At 39.7% G+C, this 22344-nt stretch overlaps 1 protein-coding gene across 1 annotated transcript in view; it reads left to right on the plus strand.

The window, feature by feature from the left end:
- Positions 1-22344, plus strand: part of KBTBD12 (kelch repeat and BTB domain containing 12) — a 72638-nt gene that overhangs the window by 45276 nt on the left and 5018 nt on the right. The window contains exon 5 of the mRNA XM_004036250.5: positions 2678-2875. Coding sequence (XP_004036298.3) covers positions 2678-2875 — 198 coding nt within the window. The remainder of the gene's footprint in view (positions 1-2677; positions 2876-22344) is intronic.

Here is a 22344-nt window from a genome sequence, read left to right on the forward strand (position 1 = left end):
ATTCTACAGATGTGCTGATCCTACCCCAAGACACCTCTCATCAAAAGATTTCTCTTGTAGTGCTGGTGCTGACTTATTAATGAAGATCATGCTTTCATTTGATTATTTACCTAATCAGGATTCACCTTCAGTTTAAGCTCATTAAGTCTGCTGCTAATAGAGTGTACTTGATGGTGGAATTACATCCAAGTGAGACAGAGAATGTGTTCAGGCATTAATGGTCAGAAACAAAGACAGAGCACCCTGTAAGCTCATGTCACTCCTTGAGTGGAGCGTGTGAACTGCCTGCCAACCAAATAGAAAGGGCTAGTTTTGTAGAGTTAGGGCTGAACATTATAATTAAATACACTTGGTAACAGAGCATCAAAAGTGACAACACTAATTATTGCAAAAATCAAGAGAATAATACCCATTCTGTATATGCGTCATGTTGGGGAAGTCTTCTAATGGGCTTTTATGTGAAATTTGTGAGCTGGATTCAGGATGCTGGTTGCTCCGTGTGCCCTAACCCAACTCCAGTGACTTGCATTTGACCTCTTTGCTTCCACTTGCTGGTCTTCTGGAGGAGCTGTAATACAAACCAGCCTAGTAACATTTCTCCTGGATCTCACAAAAACAGACAACTAGATCATCTTACTCTTACCTTATGGGTGATTGCTTGTTTCAACTCCTATGGTTAAATCCTCTTCTTTAAGTCCTTCTTGCCCTACAAATAGGAAACTCCACTTTTTGTTAGGATGAGAAAGCTCTCGCTACCACAGTGCCACATTGAAAGAGGGCCCAGGAACAGCAGAGCTGTGCCGTTAACCGAGGCCAGTGTGTCCCCTCCTTGGAAACGCTGCAGCTCAAACTTGGCACTGTAATGGGCTAAATTATTTATCCAGTCGGATAAGAGAGAAGGCAGCTAAAAGCCTCCTGAGTTAGTTTATAGCCTCAGTCCCTGGATTCAAACTGAGACAGGAAACAGGTCAGTTTATATCAGCAAAGAGAAAAAAAGACTTTTCCTTCAAAGTGCTCTTCCATCAGCTTTTATGCCTGGCATAAGCCCAACCATGGTGAAAATAAGCTGTTCCCATCAATCTTCTTGGATTCATTGAGTACTGTGTGGCAGGCCCTGTGATATAAAAGATGCAGAATAGTGGCCTTTGGCCCCAATAGCACACTCACATGGACAGGCAGGGAAAGCACATGCAAAATTAAACTTCTCATTCTTCATTCCATACACACAACGTGTCAGGCACTGGGCTAGGTACTGGGGATGCAATATGGAAAACGACAGGCCAGTGAGCAAGATAGGAAAGCAGGTGATGGTGAAAATACCACCTGACTGATGCAGTGATGGGCAAAGGGTATAAAATGACACTGAAAGAAGACAGGTCAGGAAACACATGAGATTAATTTCTCAGTATGTGATACATATAGTAAAAGCCATGAGATCAAAGCAGAGTTCTTAATTTTGGTTTTGAGATCGCTGTCAACAACATACTCCAGTATCAGTCACCACCCAACATATGCAGTTTGCGCAGTGACTCTTCCAGGACCCTCTCTATGTGAAGGAGAGCTGGTTTACCTGAGGCCAGTGCTTTACAGGCTTTTTGATTAGTCACACAGACCAGGCTGTGAGTCTGGATAGAATGAGGTCATCAATGAGAGGTGTGTCTGCAAATACAGGCATGTCCCTCCTTCCGGGGGGTTTACCTCAGTCTCAGGAGCCATCCTTCAGATCAGGAAATATGGCCCTGACCTTGATGACCTTCCAGTGTGGACTTGGGAGGGGAAAACAAAAGCAGTGCATAGAAATGTGTTTCTTGTAACAGTGGATAGGAAATTTGTATACAATTATTTTTCCAATGGAGAGTTGTACTTAAAGTCATGATTCTCTAAGTGTTATTTATATTCCTTGTTACAGTCCCTGGACTTCTAAATCTCACTTTTATCTCTTTAAGACACCTGTCTTGATGTCCTCTACTTTATTTATTTGCAAACACGGCCCTTTCCATCCCATTAATTTCTTAACAGCAGGAAACATGCTTTATGCATCTTTCAGAACTCCTTATTATAACTTAGCACATTGCCTTACATATAATAGGCACTTAATAATTATCTGATGAATGAACTATATCATCCAAAACTGGAAGATGCACTGGGCATTTGGGTTTAGGGCCTTTCCTGAAATTTACCAAAGAATAGTCCTTCCCTAGTTGGGAAAGATCATGCAACTTAGGAAGAGAGGGAGAAACCAGCTTGCAATGATAAGGGATGGGAAGAACACATTCCTAGCTAGCCACATCAGCAAAAGCATTGCTAACCATCAACAGCAAGGCAGATGTCAAAGTCAGGTTACCTTTATAGTCAACCCTGAAATTCTTATTATAAAGGGGATGCTCATGATGTGAACCAGCATTGGATATTATAGAATATAAGCCAGTGGTGGACTCAGTCTCATGCATGATCACAAACAAGGGGAACACTATGAATAAAAATGACATTGAATGTCACTATGGAGTACACAGTAGACATCACTATTGCTTAGAACTTGTCTTCAAGGTAGCACCTGGCAAGAAAGAGAAAAGTTACAGTCCCATAAACCTTTGATACAAACCATGCAGGGGGCAGTGCTGTCCACAATTGAGTTTCAGTTCCTGATCCTCTCATTTCTCCACATAATTCTCTGCAGGTGGCATTGGCTGTGTAGGTCAAGACAAGGGCCAGGTTCGAAAATGCCTTGACGTGGTGGAGATCTACAACCCAGATGGGGACTTTTGGCGAGAGGGCCCTCCCATGCCAAGTCCCCTCCTCTCACTCCGCACCAATTCCACCAATGCAGGGGCAGTGGATGGGAAACTCTATGTCTGCGGGGGATTCCATGGAGCAGGTATGGGTCCAGTTTTAAACATTTTGTTACCTCCTTTGGTGTTGATTTGACTTCCTTTAACTGATCCAATCACCACTAATATTCCTGAGAGCAACGTGAGCACTGCAAAAGCATGGCTTTTAGAGTCAGGGACCCTGTGCAAAACCTCTTGGCCTGGGTTTCGCATGGACAAAGTGAAGCTGGCACATCCATAGGCTGTCGTAAGAATTAAATGGAATCTAGTTTATGGCCATACCACCCTGAACACACCTGGTCTCACCTGATCTTGGAAACTAAGCAGGGTTGGGCCTGATTAGTACTTGGGTGGGAGAATTAAAAGGGAATCTAGTTTGTACAGCATCTAGCACATAGTAGACACTCACTATATAGTAGTTGAATATGAAGAGAAGACAAATGGGAGAGGTAGCCTAATGACTATGGTGAGACTAAAGAAGAGATTTTAAAATGGGAAGAGTAGCTGAAAGTGGAGTACTGATCAGAAGTGTTGGGTTTTATCTGATCAAGACTCAGAAAACTCTCTTATTCCTACCCCATGACTACCACTTGAAATAAATGGCTTGAAAGCATTTCTAAAATAATACCTAATGCATGTGTTTATTACTAAACCTTTTTCCATATATCTAATTGTACCATCACTGCATTCTACAGTATGGATTTATAATTTTTTAATGTAACAATGAGATTCTAAACTATGCATAAATCTAGTAGGCACATGCCTCCAAAGTTTGATTAGTGGCATAAGTAAATAAGGCAGAATGCAGTTATATTAAAAATGACTAACGGTTGAATTATATTCTCACTAACAAGCACAAGGCCAGTACATACCCATGAAAACATGCGCCTCAAGAGCACTTAGAATTTTGGAAGAATGCCAGGTTAAAGTAAAGCTGATACTGCAGCAAAGCAGAGCCTTTTGCAAGCCTGCCTTCACTCTTTAAGCACATGATATGTTAAAGAATAAGATGGTGGCTGGGCGCAGTGGCTCACACCTGTAATCCCAGCACTTTGGGAGGCCGAGGCAGGCAGATCACAAGGTCAGGAGTTTGAGACCATCCTGGCCAACATGGTGAAACCCCATCTCTACTTAAAAAAAAAAAAAAAATACAAAAATTAGCTGGGTGTGGTGGTGCCTGCCTGTAATCCCAGCTACTCGGGAGGCTGAGGCAGGAGAATTGCTTGAACCAGGGAGTTGGAGGTTGCAGTGAGCCAAGATCGTGCCACTACACTCCAGCCTGGCAACAGAGCGAGACTCCATCTCAAAAAAAAAAAAAAGAAAGAAAAAGAATTTGTGGATGAAAATGATATACTGTCTGAAATTTGTTTTAATCTGTTCTAGCAAATATTGTTTTTAATGGCAAGAGGTGGCAAGAATACATTGAAAGTTGCCATAATAAAAACTTTACTTTTTCTTTCTCTATTTGCTCTTCAAAACATTTTTCAAAGAGGTTTTTAAAAAGCTGTTTTAATCTCTTTTAAATTAAACATTACATGCCATGCTTGGGTAAAGACTGTAATCTATCATAGTAGTAAGAAACCTGGCCCAACAAGGAATCCTAATAGGGGCCCCTTGCTCAAGCCCTGCGTGTAAGAAGGGAGCTGAGGAGCCAGGAGGGAGAGCCCTGGTGCTGTGCCCACTCATGTGGCAGGGCTGTCCTCCAGCTTGCTTACATGAGCAACTCCCATATTCTGGCCTTTGGCTTTCTCTTGGCCAGAAAAGAAGGACAGAGAATCTGAGGGTTAGCCTCCAGAGGGATAGGTGGTTATTCACGTCTAAGGATCTAGAAGACATTCTGTTTTGTCTTGCTTCTTTATCTTTCTTTATATAATATTGAATTAGAGAATTGATATCCTCCAGTTTTTCAAACATGTCAAATAAACTCATACTATGAGCTAACCTCTTTTCTTGGTACTATTAATATAATGGACTGGTAATGCTTTCAGCCAAAGGGACTTACTATATGAGCTCTCACAGTCCATTTTAATTATTTGTTTCTAAGATGGTAGATTGTTTGGGATTCGCTGAATGAATTATCACTGGGATTTTATACAAAATAAAACAATTGTATAATAACATACCTATTATGATCTAGAGATCTCATCAGACCTAAAACAGACACTAAATGTTTTCTCCCTGTGTGACACAGACCTACTTGTCTCATTTATTTTTTCAGAAAACCACAGTTGAGAAAGTAATCTCTTTTAATATACTTAATTCAATAAAAATACATTGAAATATATTGTGAACAGGTATTTGGGATACAATCGAGATTTTCAACATTTGGTGGGAAAGACAGATGGATAAACATGTAATAAACATAGTAATTTGTTTTTGGTTAAAATAGTAGGTTAACACCTCTATTTTATCTTCAAGCCCCACTAAAATGACAGTAAGTGGAATAAACACAGACAAAGAGAAGAGAGAGGAAAATAGCAACAACAATTTGGAAGCTAAAAAGCAGATGTATGAGAAAGTGTAATCCTAACTGGCAACAGAAAAAACAAAAAACAAACAAAACCCCTGATTTGTAACCTGGAACCCCAGATAATCTCAGGAGTTGGCAACAAAAGGTAACTGTGGACATTGAAATGAAAATGATACTGAAAACATGAAGATTAGCTGAAACACAGGAAGACCCCTAATTTCCTGCCCTACTCTTGATAGTGAGACAAAGACCTTTCACCCTGACAAAGGCTGAGGTTGAGGACAGGAGTTAAGGTCAGGCATCCAGTAATTTAAAAAGAGATTGAGTGGAAGGTTGCATATTGAATATTGAGGTCCTCAGCCTCCTTCCCTCCCTGACTCTCAGAATATGCACAGCCATACCCTCTCGGCAAGAGATTGGGAGGTTCTTCTCTGGGGGTCTGACCAGCCCCCAACTAAGGCAAAGCCAGATTACCCTGTAGAGAATCTCACAGAAAAAGTCTTTTATGGCATCCCACTCTTAAAGATGAACGAGCAACTAAGGATCACCGAACATCTGAGGAAGTGCATAGATGAAAGACAGAAAGCAAACTGGAGGAAACAGAGGCTATGCCAGGAGAGGTGTCCTCAGAGAGATGAGAGAAAATATTGCATCAATAGAACAGGAAAAGGATATTTAAAACATTTCTTGGAAATTAAAAAAATAGCAGAAATTAAATCTCCAATGGAAAATTTGGAAAGTGTAGTAGACGAAACTTCTCACAAAGCAGAACAAAAAGCAATTATATGGAAAATTAGAGAAAGAGAAGTTGAGGCCAGGAGGTCCAACATTTGAATAATAGGAGTTGGTCAATGGCTAAACAGAGAAAACAGAGGGAAATAAATTATCCATGAAGTAAATTAAAAATTTTTCCCCAAACTGAAGTCATCAGATTGAAAGGATATACAAATGCCAAGGACAAAGTATGAAAAGGGACCCAAACTAGGGCACATCATTGTGACATTACAGAACACTGGGGAAAAAATAAAATGTTGTAAAAGTTCCTAAAGAGAAAAAACAATAGTTTTACACAAAGTGCCAAGAATCAGACTTCTGAATGATGATATTGGGAGCTAGAAGAAAACGAAGCAAATGCTATCTAAATTTCTATGGGAAAATTACTTTCCACCTACGATTCTATGCCTGCTGAACTATTAAATTTGAGGGCACATTTTCAGACATACAGTGCCTCCAAAATTTTTTCTCCTGTGTGCCCTTTTATCAGGACATGCTTCACCAAAAATGAACATATAAACCAAAAAAGATAGATGTGGGACCCAAGAACAGAATTAAACATAATAGAGAGAAAAGGAAATCAGTGGAGGATATTGAGGGGAGATTCAAGAAGCTGCAAAGCAGGCCGAAAGAGTGGCCAGAATAGAATGGAGCCGGTCAAAGGGCTCTGTGAGAGATGCCTTCAAGATTCCAACATTTGGAGAAGAACAATGAAAACTAGCAAAAATAAAATGAGAGAAAACAGTAAGTCATGCAGAAAAGGAAAAGTATGCCACACAGTCCATCTGTGAATAGCATTTATAACAATATCATAATAAACATACTCAATACTGAACTGACCAAAACTATGCCTTAACTGTACTGGAAAATGTGGAAACAGACCATAGGTAGATAGGGTAGGAACGTGAGAGAAAGCCAAGTCCGCATTCTTCACAGTGGAAGTCAAGAGTTAATGCCTTCATCTGACAAAGCAAGAGGCAGAAGTAATATAAAAAGTGTTGTTTATAGAGACCATGGTCAGTGCCAGCAGAAGCAGCCGGAGTGGAGAGAGAAGCAGTGAATGGGGAGCAGGTCAGGGAACAACTGCTTTTAAGGAATAAGACTTGTAAAGCAGCTATTTAAATCAAGCAAATGTGTAACTAATAAAACAAAACCTAAATTTTAAATATGTAAATATAGTGCATATAGTAGAAGAATAACAAGAGAGTATTAAGAAAAATATGAACAAGTGAGTCTTTTGGGAGATAATTTTCCATGGGTCTTAAGTGTTTCTGCACGTCTTATGAGCAGAGGTACTGACTGCTTTTGTTCTGGACTATTTCTTCAAGCATCTTTGATAGCATACAGCCTTAGAAGATATAGTAAGTATCTCCATTGCAAAGAGCAGGCATGCTCACTGGTCATTATGAAAAATTCCGGTTCCCTAAGCTCAGCATTTCTCTGCAGTAGTGCAACCTATTGATTGTACAGGTCTCAGCTGGCACTCTTCACATTGCCCCGTGAGAATAAGTCAAAAAACTGGCATAATAACTGGCATAAAAATGCTGATATACTAGTTGCTCTATTGCTATAACACTGTCTTTCATCTCTGACCCAGAAGTCTTACGTCTTCTATTAGCATCCATGAAACTGCAGCAAGCTTACTTATAAAATCCCAGACTCTTTGCAGTTCTTGACAGAGTCCTGGGACTCACCAGGAGGCTTTGTTCTCCACCTCCAACACAGAATGAGGGAGCCAGTATTGTGTTTCAAAAAGGTCAGAGCTCATAACACCAATCCTTCACAAACTCTTACAAAATATACAAGAGGGAACAATTCCAAACTTACTATTTGAGGCCAGTGTTATTCTGATACCAAAACTAGGCAAAGACATTGCAAGAAAACTATAGGTTAGTAGCCTTTATGAATATAGATGCAAAAATCTACAACAGAATACTAGCAAACTGAATCCAGCAACATGCAAAAAGAATTATACACCGTATTCGAGAAGGATTTATCCCAGAAATGAAAAGTTGGCTTACCATTTGAAAATGAATCAATGTGTGGGAGGAGGGAGAGCATCAGGAAGAATAGCTAATGGATGCTGTGCTTAATATCTAGGTGATGGGTTGATCTGTGCAGCACACCACCATGGCACACATTTACCTATGTAACAAACTTGCACATCCTGCATATATACCTCGGAACTTAAAATAAAAGTTGAAGGAAAACAAAAAGAAAACGAATCAATGTAATACGCCATATTAGTAGAATAAAGGGAAAAAACAGATTATCTCAATAGATGCAAAGAAAAAAAATAGATGCACCCTTTCGTGATATAGATACTTAACAAACTGGAAATAGAAAGTAACTTCCTCAGCCCGATAAAGGGTATTTATGAAAAATCTACAGCTAACATCATGCTTAATGGTAAAAGACTGAAAGGTTTCCCCCTAAAATCAGGAATAAGACATGAATGCCTACTCTTGCCACTTCTATTCAGCATTATACTGGAGGTTCTAATCAGTAAAATTATGAAAGAAAAAGAAATATAAAGCATCCATATTGGAAAGTAATAACTAATTGCATATGACATAATCATTTTTTTAGAAAATCTTAAGGAATTATTTTAAAAAGCTACTAGAGCTAATAGACAGGTTCAACAAGGGTGCAGGACATAAGACCATATGCCAAAAAATTCTATTTCTATACACTTACAATGAACAATTAAAAAATGAAATTAAGAAAACAATTCTATTTACAATATCATCAAAAAGAATAAAATAGGAGTAAATTTAACAAAAAAAGTACAGGATTTGTACACTGAAAACTGCAAGACATCATTAAAAGGAATTAAAATTCTATATAAATGGTAAGATATTACATACAAAAATTGATAGGATGATCCTAAAATCTATATGGAAATGTAAGAGACCCAGAAAAGCCAAAATGATCTTGTAAAAGAACAAAGATGAAAGACCCACACTTCCTAATTCCGAAGCTTTACTTCAAAGCTATAGTAGTCAAGACCATGTGGTACCGGCATAATGATAGACAAAACATATTGATCAGTAGAACAGACTTGAGAGTTCAGAAATAATCCCTCCATTTCAGTCAACTGATTTTCAACAAGGCTGCCAAGACAAGTCAGTGAGGAAAGGATCCTTTTTTCAACAAATGGTGCAGGAATAATTGGATATCCACATGCAAAATAATGAAGTTGGAATCCTGCCTCTTACCATGTACAAAAAGGAACCCAAAGTAGATTAAAAATCTAAACATACAACCTAAAACTGTAAAATTCTTAGAAGAAAATGTAGGCATAAATCTTGAATTAGGTGATGGTTTCTTAGAAATGCCAAAGCACACATACCAAAAAAAAAAAAAGATAAATTGTACATCAAAAATCAAAACGTTTGTGCTTCAAAGAGCAACAACAAGAACACGAAAAGACAACCCACAGGATGAGAGAAAATAATTGCAAATCATATCTGGTAAGAGACTTGTATCTAAAATACATTAAGAAATCTTATAACTCAATAATAAAAAGATAACATTTTTAATGGACAAAGGAACAGAATAGACACTTGTCCAGTGAATATAAACAGATGATCTAGTGCTCAACATCATTAGCCATTAAGAAAATGCAAATCTAAACCATGATGAGATACACTTCATACCCACAAGGATGACTACAATGAAAAAAAGATAGATAATAACAAGTGTTGACAAGGTTTGGAGAAATCAAAACCACCATACGTTGCTGGTGATATAAAATAACGCAGCTGCTCTGGAAAAGTCTGGCAGTTCCTCAAGAGGTTGACACAGAGTTGCCATACGATGCAGCAATCCCACTCCTAGGTATATATCCAAGAGAATTGAAAATATATGCCCACCCTTGTACATGAATGTTCACAGCAGCAGCATTCGTCTCAGCCAAAAAGTGGAAACAACCCAAGTGTCCATCCACAGATGGACAGATAAGTAAAATACACAAATAAGTAAAATACTGTCTATTTAAACAGTGGAATATCATTTGGCAATGAAAAGGAATGAAATACTAACAGTTGCTACAACATAGATGAACCTTGAAAGCATTATGCTAAGTGAAAGAAGGCAATCACAAAAGACCACATATCACATGATTCCATTTATATGAAATGTCCAGAAGAGGCAGATGGATAGAGGCAGAAAGTAGATTTGTGATTGCCAGAAACTGGAGAAAGGGTGAATGGGTAGTGACTGCTAATGGGCAGAGGATTTATTTTGGGAGTGATGAAAATGTTCTGAAATTAGACAGTGGTGATGGTTGCACAACTCTGTGAATATACTAAAAAACCATTTTATTATACATTTTCAAGGGGTGAATTTTATGATATATGAACTATACCTCAATAAAGCTGTTGTTAAAGTGAAAAAGTCAGAACTCCTTCTCTTATATCCTCACAGTAATAAGCTTGGTGTTTGACACTAATGAGGAGAATTAAGCTGAACTGCCCATGGTGAGGGTGCTTGGAGGCAGGTTCCTTGAGTGAAAGAGGCAGAAATGGCCCATTCCAGAGACAGAATTAGGCTTCCTGAGACAAAGACAGTGGTGGCAGATGACACCTAGTGGCAGGAAACTATTCCCTGCTATAAGAACATCCAAGGGATGACAACACTGTGGCCTTAGGTACCTGCAAAAGATTCCTGTGGTTGGCACGCAGAAATCCTGCCTTTTAAGGGACCCTGTGGGCTTGGACAGAGGGCATCTTGGTGATAATCATAATGAACTGAATACCGAAGAGCCACTCTCATGTTTTCTAGCTCAAGTGTGCCCTCAGGATTCTTGTATATCTCACAAAGAGGAGTTGCTCCCAGAGGGCTCAGCCTTCTCCCTGCTGACAAAGCCCCCACTTTGGCTCTTGTTCCAGCTGTTGGCCCTTTGAGACTCAACTGCATATTCTTGCCAGGCTCTGGTTTCTGTCTGTTTCCCTGAACTCTGGTGCAGGGTCCCCCCATTCCCTACTATGGCAGCCTGTCGGTACACACTTGTTTGCCACTTGTGGCTGTCTTCCCTTCCTCCAGGATGGCAGGGGAGCTCAGGGAGCAGGCTGAGGGAGCAGGGAGGCCTCCTGTTTCTCCACTTCAACTCTACACTGGCTGCCAGTGGGACCCGCTGTGGGCATGGGGATTTCTTCCCAGAGTCCAGGCTAAGTCCCTTCTGCCTTCAGCCCATCTGAGCCATTTTCATCATCTTCTTTGGCTAACTTCTAGGGGACCCAAACAACATTTTCACCTTAGTATCAGCCCCTCCAAATCTTCCTTCCTTCACCCAGGACTGGAAATGCTCTCTACCTCCTCCATCTGTCCAGCAAGAACTTCCCTCAAATCACCCCTCTGCCTCCTCTAGTTTAGCCTTGTGGCACAGTCTTAATGGTGAAAAGCCTGTCGAGGACAAATCTGAATTATCAGAAAGAGAAAATGCACTGGGAAGTACTTCAAAAATGAATTCTTTTACTAACCAATGCAGATTAAAATTGACAGCTGACAGTTACCTGGTTACCCTGTGCTAGGGAAAATTCTAAGCACTTTGCATGTGTTAATTTATTTGATTCTCTCAACAGCCTGCAACTATTATTTCCCTTATTTTAAAGGTGCAGAAACTGAAGCCATCTAAAGAAGTCAAACAGAGGGTAAATGTTGAATTTGGGATTCAAAGTTAGATAGTCTGGCCCCAAAGTCTATATTTTTAGCAGTAGGCTAAACTGTCTCTCCATACCAGACAAATCAAATCAGAATATTTGGTTATGGGGCCTGGGCATCAATATGTTTTAAAAGTCTTCAGATTTTTCTAACATGCAGTCAGGGTTAAGAGCCTGGCTGATGTCTGTTGGGTTTTCATTCAACAAACCTTTATTGAATGCCTTTCTAGGTAGTAAGCCCATGTTAAACTCCAAAGATACACATACAAACATGTTTGGTTCCAGCCCTAACAGAGCTCATTGAGAGCAAAATAAGGAAGTTGCTGTATTGTTGGATGATGGACTCAGCTAGCTGCTTAGAATGTAGTTGTGCTTCTTCACAAAATAGCTGATTCTAGGTTTGGAGCACAGAAATTGCAAGGTAAGGTTCAGATATCGTGTTACACCAGAAAGCAGGTACATTGTCAAAGACTTAAGGGAGTCATGAAAAGACAGAGAACCCAGTCTGAAAGGGCAGTCACTGGCCAGATTTAAAATAATTCAAACATCAAAAATCATAATTGACTATAATTGACTGAAACACATTGAATCAAAAGCCAGGTAATAAATGTACAAGTCATGATAGAAGGATAGCCAAGATCCTAATTTGTATAATAGTTGGTTCAGTCAGAAATCATCAATGGATGCTAAAAGCATCAGTTGAAAGGTTATAAAGAACAGGATAGTCACATGGCACTGAAGACATATTACCTGATAAATCACAGACTAATTACAACATGAAAAAATATGTACTTTTACAATGGAGAAATTGGATAGCCACCGCTGTAATCAAATAATCATCATTAATAATGATATAATTTTATAGTATTTGCTTCCTATATCATTCAGTATAGAGTCTTCTCATGTCCCCACCACCACCAAAATACTTAACTTGTGTCCAGTCAAACCTCTATATTTTACCTCCAGTTTATAGGAAATAGAGGAAGAACAAAGTAAACAACCCTATGAGGAGATAGGTGAATTCAGCATGTGGGACATTCTACAAGAAAACTGACCCTGACTCAAAAAAATTAATGTCACAGGGAAAAAAACCCAATATGGGGGCCTTCCTAAATGAAAGGAGACCAGAGAGACATAATAACAAAGTATAATGTGTGAAGGTTGGTTGGATGACGGTTTGAAAATAACAGCTATTGAGTTATTCTGGGGACAACTGGGGAAATTAGAATATGAACAGGATTTTATTCAATTTTATAGAATTAATGTTATTTTTTCATAGGTATGATAATGGTTTGTGATTATGTAAAGGAATTTCCTCATCCTTAGAAGAAGTATGCTGAATATTTAGGAGTGAAGTATTATGCCTGTAATTGATTTTTCAAGGTTTCAGAAAAAAAAAGTGTGTGTGTGTATGGGGTGGGGACATAAAGCTAATAAGGCAAAATGCTAACTATTATTGACTCTAGATGCAGAATACACCGGTATTCAGTGTACTATTCTTTCACCTTTTCTGTGTGTTTGAAATTTCTCAAAATAAAAAACTGATAAAAGAACAAAGCTTTGATAGACACTAGCTATGGTGGCCACTATGCTACAAGTCTGTTTTATCCTAGTACTAATGACTACAGAGAAAAAGATGGAATGATGGAAGTGGTTTGTTTTACCTTTGGCATCCCCGTGCCCCCCAGCCACACCCTGGAGAAATTGTACTAAACTTATGATATCCTGGAGGAGAGTTACTACTTTCATTTTCAACTTCATATCTGTCCTACAGTATATACCATATACCCATACATACATACACTGTCTATATCATATATATAAAAAACATTTCTATTTCCACAAGGAATGGAGACATTTTACAGAACTGGCATAGACAAAATAAAACTAAAAACATGCTTAGCAGTAAGTGCAGAGAGCAATTATATCAGCAAACCTAAGCTAAGAAACATTTCCAGAATTTGGCCCAGCTTCCTAGCCACCAAAGCAAAGAAAGAAAACTGATGGATTTTGAATCCCTTGCAGGAGGCATCTGAATCTTTGCTTCTGCTGCTTTCTCCTCCTAAGTCTGCCTCATGCTTTCCTTTCTCTTCTGACTGTGTTCTTCCCAGGGGCCTCCATGATACAGAAAGAGGGCTCCACAGCCATCAGTTTCATCCTGTACCGTCACTCCAGCCTGACAGCATTGCTCTCCCTAGATGCCAGAGCAGAGCAGATTGTGAACAGGTTTCTGTATGGGCCATCAGGAAGGGAATGTCCTTCAACTGACAGGAACCTCCTGTCCCTTAAGAGTGAGAAGCTAAGATCCCATCCCCAAATCCTGGAGACTCACCACATTCATTCACAACCTGATTGCTCAGGGACAAGTTCCCTGTTCCATACATCTGACCTGTTCTTTCCCCTCCGGACCACTTGGCTTTATTTTCCAATTACGTTTCCAAGTATAAAAATAATCATCTGGCCAGGCATGGTGGCTCACGCCTGTAATCCCAGAACTTTGGGAGGCCGAGGCTGGGGGAACACGAGGTGAGACCATCCTGGCTAACATGGTGAAACCCCATCTCTACTAAAAATACAAAAAAATTAGCCGGGCATGGTGGCGGGTGCCTGTAGTCTCAGCTACTCGGAAGGCAGAAGAATGGCATGAACCTGGGAGGTGGAGCTTGCAGTAATCCAAGATCGCGCCACTGCACTCCAGCCTGGGTGACAGAGCGAGACTCCATCTCAAAATAAATAAATAAATAAATCATCTCTGTTAGTTTGAGTTCCCCCAAAGCATACCTTGAAACAAGGCTTTGAGTGCAAATAGTTTTTTGATGGGGAGGTGCTTCCAGGAGGCTACTAAGAGGGGAGAAGAGAGTAAGATGGGCTTTGAGTGCAAATAGTTTTTTGATGGGGAGGTGCTTCCAGGAGGCTACTAAGAGGAGAGAAGAGAGTAAGATGGGAAAGGAGGGGCGCCAGGAGAGCAGTGTGACCTGACAGGTAACCACTGTGGGCCACTGAGGGTCAGTCCCACTGAGAAATTCTGGGAGGCAGTGTAGAACACACCTCGCAGTTGTCTCACCCAAAGGGTGAAGGATCTGGAGGTGTTCATCCTCAGACTAACTTCCTATCTGACCCCCTGGAGCTAAGAGAAAATCCTCAGGCAAATAGTAGCAGATGGATGTAGTCAGCCTGTTCTGGAACAGGGATCACAGAGGAGATATGGCTGACATCTGGTATGTCAGCTGATACTTCTGACAATCTCTTCTATGGCACCTTAACCACCCACCTTTAAATAAAGAAGGCTTATTACTGTTAACCAAGAAGATACACATGACATCAGGAGCACTGCGTGGGTCAGCAAAGACAGATTCAGCTTGCAGTGATAGCAGACTGTCACTGTCCCACCTTGCACCAGCTTCTTCTTACCATGTAGTCATTGGTTCTCCTTTTCCTAGAATGCATCCAAGAACAGGAACTCAGTCTCCGTGCTCTGTGCTAAGCTGACATGCAGATCTGTAGATCCCTAAAGTTTTATATGTTTTATAAGTTTTTGCAAATTTGAAAAATTGACAGTGATTTGTTAGCCTGAGATAGAATTTTCTCTCCGAACTCTATCAAGCTAGGAAAGGCTAAAGAGGTCTGCTGTTGGCTTTGGACTTTAGGCAGCATTGGACTTTAAGCCTGACATTGGTTACTGCTGTTTGCAACATTGACATTACAGCGACCATGAGGGAATAGAATCTTGGTGAACTCTTTTCTTGTTTAAACTTTTTATTTGAAATAATTTTAAACTTACAGAAAAGTTACAAAAAAGAAAATGGTATAATGAATACCCAGATTCACCTATTGCTAATATTTTTCCTAATTTGCATTATTTAACATTTGCTCAATCATGCAATACCCATACATATAGACAGGTACATAATTTTGTTCTGACCATATGCAAGTAAGCTGCATACATCATACAATTTACACCTAAATACCCAGTGTGTAGAATCTGAATATTTTCTTACATAAACACGGATAGCTAACAATTTTAGGAATTTTAACATTGATTCCATATTTTTATTTATTCTACTCTTAGTCTTCTAATTTTTTCAGTTGACCTAGTAATGTTCTTTTTGTAGCACCTTTTCTCTCCATGCCAGTCTAAGATCAAGTATTGTGCTTGTTGACATGTCTTCTCAGTTTTCTTAAATCTGGAACATTTCGACACGCCTTTTTCCCCCCCTTTTTACAACATTAACTTGTTTAATTAGCACAATTTCCCCGTTTTAGAATAAAATCTTCCTCTCTTGATGTCTATCCGATATTCCTGGTGATTAAATTCAGGTTATACATTCCTGGCTGGAATATTACATAACTGATATATGTCCATCTCAGGACATCACATCTGGAGGCAAACTGTGTCTCTCTGCCCCTTGCTGGCAAAGTTCACTTTAATTACCTAGTCAAGATATGGTCTAATTTCATCACTGTATAGTTATTATTTTTCCTTTGCAAATGGTAGAAAATGTGGAAGAGATCCTGTAAAACCATGCAGTTTACTTTTTGCACTTAAGTTGTCTCCCAGAAATCTTTTCCATGTTAGGTAGTAGAGGCTGTCCTTATTCATTTTTATGTGTGTATGCTGTTTCATTGTGTGTATGTACCACAGGACCTCTGTTCTTTTTGTGTGTGTTAGTTTGTTACACTTTTAATTAATTTATTTTTAACTTTTAGGTTCAGGGGTACATGTGCAGGTTTGTTATATAGGTAAATTGTGTGTCACAGGAGTTTGGTGTACAGATTATTTCATCATCCAGTTTCTTGATCCTCATCCTCCTCACCCTTCTCCCACCCTCCACCCTTAAGTAGGCCCCAGTGTCTGTTGTTCCCTTCTTTGTGTACATGTGTACTCAATGTTTAGCTCCCACTTATAAGTGAGAATATGCAGTATTTGGTTGTCTGTTCTGTATTAGTTCACTTAGGATAATAACCTCCAGCTCCAACCATGTTGCTGCAAATGACATGATATTCCTTTTTATGGCAGCATAGTATTCCATGGTGTCTACCACAGTTTCTTTATCTGGTCTACCACTGATGGCATTTAGGTTGATTCCAGGTCTTTGCTATTGTGAATAGTTCTGCAGTGAAAATACACATGCAGGTGTCTTTATGGTAGAACAATTTATGTTCCTTTGGGTGTATCCCCAATAATGGGATTGCTGGGTCGAATGATAGTTCTGTTTTAAGTTCTTTGAGAAAGTGCCAAACTGCTTTCCACAATGGCTGAACTAGTTTATATTCCCACCAGCAGTGTATAAGCATTCCTTTTTCTCTGCAACCTTGCCAGCATCTTTTTTTACTTTTTAATAATAGCCATTATGACTGGTGTGAGATAGTATCTCATTGTGGTTTTAATTTGTCTTTCTCTAATGATTAGTGATATTAAGCATTTTTAATATGCTTGTTGGCCGTGTGTATGTCTTCTTTTGAAAAGTGTCTGTTCGTGTCCTTTGCCCACTTTTTAATGGGGTTGTTTGTTTTTTGTTTAATTTATTTAAGTTCCTTATAGATTCTGGATACTAGACCTTTGTCGATGCATATTTTGCAAATACTTTCTCCCATTCTGTAGGCTGTTTGTTTACTCTGTTGATAGTTTCTTTTGCTGTGCAGAAGCTCTTTAGTTTAATTAGATCCCATTTGTCAATTTTTATTTTAGTTGCAATTGCTTTTGGTGTCTTTGTCATGAAATTTTTGCTGGAGTGTATGTCCAGAATGGTATTTCCTAGGTTATCATCCAGAGTTTTTATAGTTTTAGGCTATACATTTAAATCTTTAATCCATCTTGAGTTGATTTTTGTATATGGCGTAAGGAAGGGGTCCAGTTTCAATATTCTGCATATGGCTAGCCAGCCATCCCAGCACCATTAATTGAATAGAGAGTCCTTTCCCCATTGCTTCTTTTTGTCAACCTTGTTGAAAATCACATGGTTGTAGGTGTGCAGCATTATTTCTGAGCTCTCTATTCTGTTCCATTACGACCTCTGTTCTTTACCTTTTGCTGAGACAGCTTCCCAACATCTCTTTGGGCCAAAAACTAGGGCCATTCCCTGATTTCAACAACAGACTGGAATACTGGGTTCTAGTCAGGATAGTCAGCACACTCCACCCTGTCTGTCCCACTAAAGGCAATTAAATCCCCTGGCCAGATGCATGGAGCAGCAATCTGAGAACTCTGAAAAGTAAATGGTAGTGGGCAGATTGGGGAAGGAAGTCAGAACTTGAAATACCACCAAATCAATAATAATTGTCTCATTTTTTTCCCTTGATATTTCCTGGCCTGGACTCAAAGATAGCCTGAAGCCTGGAACTTCAGACCAAGTATGGACAGAAACTCTAAGAAAATCCTCTTTTTCTGTTCCAAGGAGGAAGAAAGAGGGCTCCTATGGGTCAGACAGGGGGAATTTTTTCTTTCTTCTTTTTTTCGTTCTTTACCCCACCCCCTTCCCAAGCTGCCAGGCATTCCCAGGTGGTAGCAGTAGCAGGGGCTGGGCTGGCCCCCTTTTCTCTGACCAGGGAAACTTTGGTCCCAAGAGTCTGAGTAAAGTCCCCATTGCCTTTCCATCTTGGTCTACTGGCCATGTCACCTTGGAGGCATTCATGTTCACGGAAAGTGTGCAGCAGAGCAAAGAATCCAAAGCTCCAGCTCTTTAGCCAGAAGGCCAGGAAGGGGCATAAGGATGTTGCTGGAATCAGGAAAATGTAAGGAAGATTGCAGACAGGAGGGAGCTCAAGAAAGTGATCTCGTAAAGTTGGACGTGAGCTCCTGGGCCACACCCACATGATTTAGCCCTAAACTGTCTACCAAAGCCTTTGAAAACTGAGCTGACATTGGAAACACAGCCCACAGAAGGTAGCCAGGAACTTGCGGCCTACCTAACTGGGTCAGTTTTTGATTTTCTGCTAATACAAATAAACAAAAAAATCAACATTTTCCACAGGATTTAAACAAGACCTAGAATAATATGGCATAATATTCAAAATGCCTAGCATATAATCCAAAATTACTTGACTTACCAGGAACCAAGAAAATATCAGATCATACAAGAGAGAAGACAATCAACAGATACTAACCCCAAGATGGCACAGATTTTGAAATAACTAGGCAGAGACTTTAAAGCAGTCTCTAAGACTTAGTGCTCCAGGAAGTAAGAGTAAACACTTATATATAAAGCAGAAACTATTGGAAATAGTAACATAAATGGATAAATCCACAAAATTTGCATGGACTTTTTCAGAAATCCATGGATCAAATCGATTTTTTAAAACTAAAGCAAAAAGAGATCCAGAACTGAGCTGCCCAACACAACACAATGGTCAGCAGCCACTTACATCTATCTGAATTTCAACTTAAGCTAATTAAAATTAAATAAAATTTAAAAATCAGTTCCTCAGTCTCACTAGCCACATTTCAAATTACTCCACACCACATATGGGCAGTGGTTACTGTATTGGACAGCACAGATTACAGAACATTTCCCTCATCACAGTGAGTTCTCTTGGACAGCACTGGTATCAAGGATTTAAATAGCATAATTAGCAACTTAAATGTCATAGAAATATAGAATCCTCTGCCAAGCAAACAAAATGTAACTTCCTTTTAAACGCTTATAGAACACACACATTGACTAACCATAAATTAGGGCAAAGGAAAATCTCAATATATTTCCCAAAATACAAATTATAGAAGTAATATGTGCTGTCTATGATGCAAATAAATTAGAAGCATTCAGTGAAAGGGTAGTCAAGTGCACATGCATGTACTAACACATACACTCAGCTGGAAATGTTAAAACATTTTCCTAAATAAGTCTTGGGTTAAAGCAGAAATTAGGCCTGAGATTGCAAACTATGGAGAAATTTGAACTGCACCAGAAATCTTCTAAAAAGAGGTACTCAGAAGAAATGTAAGCCTTAAGTGCACATACTAGAAGACATTGAAACACAAAAAAAAGGAACTAAGCATCCATTTCAAGAAGATAGAACAAGAGAAGATAAAACAAGGTTGGTTCAAATTAATCTGTCTCTAGCACATTTCAAAGTTTTTGGTTTGAGGTAAGAGGTCTAACAGAACTCCCAAATTTTGGCACTGCTAGTGTAATCATTGGGTTATTTTATTTATTTATTTTTTATTTTTTATTTTTTTGAGATGGAGTCTCGCTCTGTCACGCAGGCTGGAATGCAGTGGTGCAATCTCAGCTCATTGCAACCTCTACCTCCTGGGTTCAAGTGATTCTCCTGCCTCAGCCTCCTGAGTAGCTGGGACTACAGGTGGGCGCTACCACGCCCAGCTAATTTTTGTATTTTCAGTAGAGACGGGATTTCACCATGTTGGCCAGGCTGGTCTCAAACTCCTGACCTCAAGTGATCTGCCCACCTTGGACTCCCAAAGTGCTGGGATTAGAGGTGTGAGCTGCTGTGCCTGGCCAAGTGTAGTTGTCTTTGACTGGATTATAATTCCATCCATAAACCATCCTTCTGTGGCCAGGAGGAATGCAGTACTCTGAATCAGCCATTGGGTTATTTTAAATAAATTACATTGAAAGACATAAAACATTTCTCCCACTCCCAAAATTGAGAAATATATCATGCTGCATGATTAGAAAACTGTTAAGATGTTACCTTTCCCAATCTGATTTATAAATTTAATAAAAATCCAATCAAAATCATACAAATTCTATTTTAGATTTTTGGTTGGTTTTCATTTTTAGAAATTTCACATTAGATACCAAATTAGAAACAATAATACAATTAAGCCAATCTGACCACACCAACTTCAACAATTTTGCTGTTCTTATTTCCAAACATACTTTTTTTTCTTCTTTTTACTTTTCTTTACTGGAGTACTTTAAAGCAAATCTAATAATCAGGCCATTTTATCCAAAAATACATTAATATCCATCTCTAACTGGATGGATATTTTAATATACCTACTGTGCCAAATTCACACCTAAAAAATGCACATAATCCCTTACTATTGTCTGATACACATCCCAGATTCTAGATTGTCTAAGATAGCTTGTTCCATGTGCTTCTTCAGAGCCTGGTTCTGCCATGTATCAGCTGTCAATCCTGAGGCAAGTTAATTAGCTTTTCTGGACCTGTTACCTTTTTTACAAAATGGAGAAAATAATAAATCCTTCTCAGATGATTGTTCAAAAGACTAAATGAGATCATACATTTAAATCACCTAATGCTATCCAATAAATAGTCATTATTATTAACATAACAGATTCTGACATAAATAGAATTACTTCTAGAAACAGTTTATCCCACTTTTGATGTTGCTGAGATTGGTTAGTGGGTGCAAGTATATCTGGGGATTGGGGATTTATTTCATTAGGTTTTGGAGGAAAGAAATTCTGTAATCCAGTGTCCTGCCAGTTTTCCTCAAAAGTTCCCACTTTTTCTCCAGTGTGTTTGTGATACATACCCAGGTTTAAGAAAGATTGTCTTTTTGGCCAGCCACGGTGGCTCACACTTGTAATCCCAGCAGTTTGGGAGGCTGAGGAGGGCAGATCACAAGGTCAGGAAATTGAGACCATCCTGGCCAACATGGTGAAACCCCGTCTCTAATAAAAATACAAAAATTAGCTGGGAGTGGTGGCGGGTGCCTGTAAATATGTATAAGAGCTAAATAACAAGGCCTAATGAACATGTGGAACACCACAGCCAACAGCTACAGGATATACATCCTTTATGAGCACACGTGGATCATTTTCAAAAATTGACTTCCACATGCTGAAACGAGGCTGGGCACTTTACACACATTATCTTCTTTAATTACCATAAAATTGTTAAATAGGCGCCCAAGCTGGAAATCTTCCATTTGTCCCTGCACACTCACCCCTACCCTTCCCCACCTCTCTCTGTGTCCTTCCAGGCTGGCCTCTATAGACAGCATTAAAGGTTCCTTTCCTCTCTGGCTTCTGGATGGTTCAGTCAGCAGGAGGAAAGAGCAGGAAATTATCAGGTGAAAAGAAAGGAGAGTCAGGGTATATTGTAAAGATTTTAAATTTTCTGTATATTGTGATGTTTTGACACCTTAAGAGACCTTTCTGGTTGGGGAATGATTGCCCTCCCCAGGCTGGCCAGTCCTTAAGGACAAGAAAGGGCTCTGCCTGGAGCACATCTTTGCTGTGCACACGAGCCAGCCCAGAGCCACACCTCCTCTGTCTGGCCCCGACACCCCAGGAGACAGTGTGCCTCTGCCTCAGTCATCCCAGGGCCAGGCACCAGGCAACTAGAGACCACTCCTGTCCCCACACCCACTGAAATTATTCAAACCAGCCAGTCCTAAGGTGTCCACTCTCCCCTGCCTGGATTCTCCCGTGGCCTACACCTTCCCCTCACTCCTGTCTTCTGCCTCCTGCCTCTGGGATCTGTGAGGATAAGAAAACTTGTTTTCCTGAGCCTCTCCCTTGCCTGCACCTGACTTTCACATAAAAAGATAGAAAATGCAGGGTATTTGCCCTCCCTGCTGCCTCCCTGCTAAGGATGGCTGTGTCCATCTTTCCCTGCTCAAGACAGGTGCTGCTCCCCAGACAGCTCCCCTATCCCAGCTCCAGTGCTCACTCCC

Source organism: Gorilla gorilla, chromosome 2 (assembly GCF_029281585.2).
Source record: "Gorilla gorilla gorilla isolate KB3781 chromosome 2, NHGRI_mGorGor1-v2.1_pri, whole genome shotgun sequence".
Taxonomy (NCBI): Eukaryota; Metazoa; Chordata; class Mammalia; order Primates; family Hominidae; genus Gorilla; species Gorilla gorilla.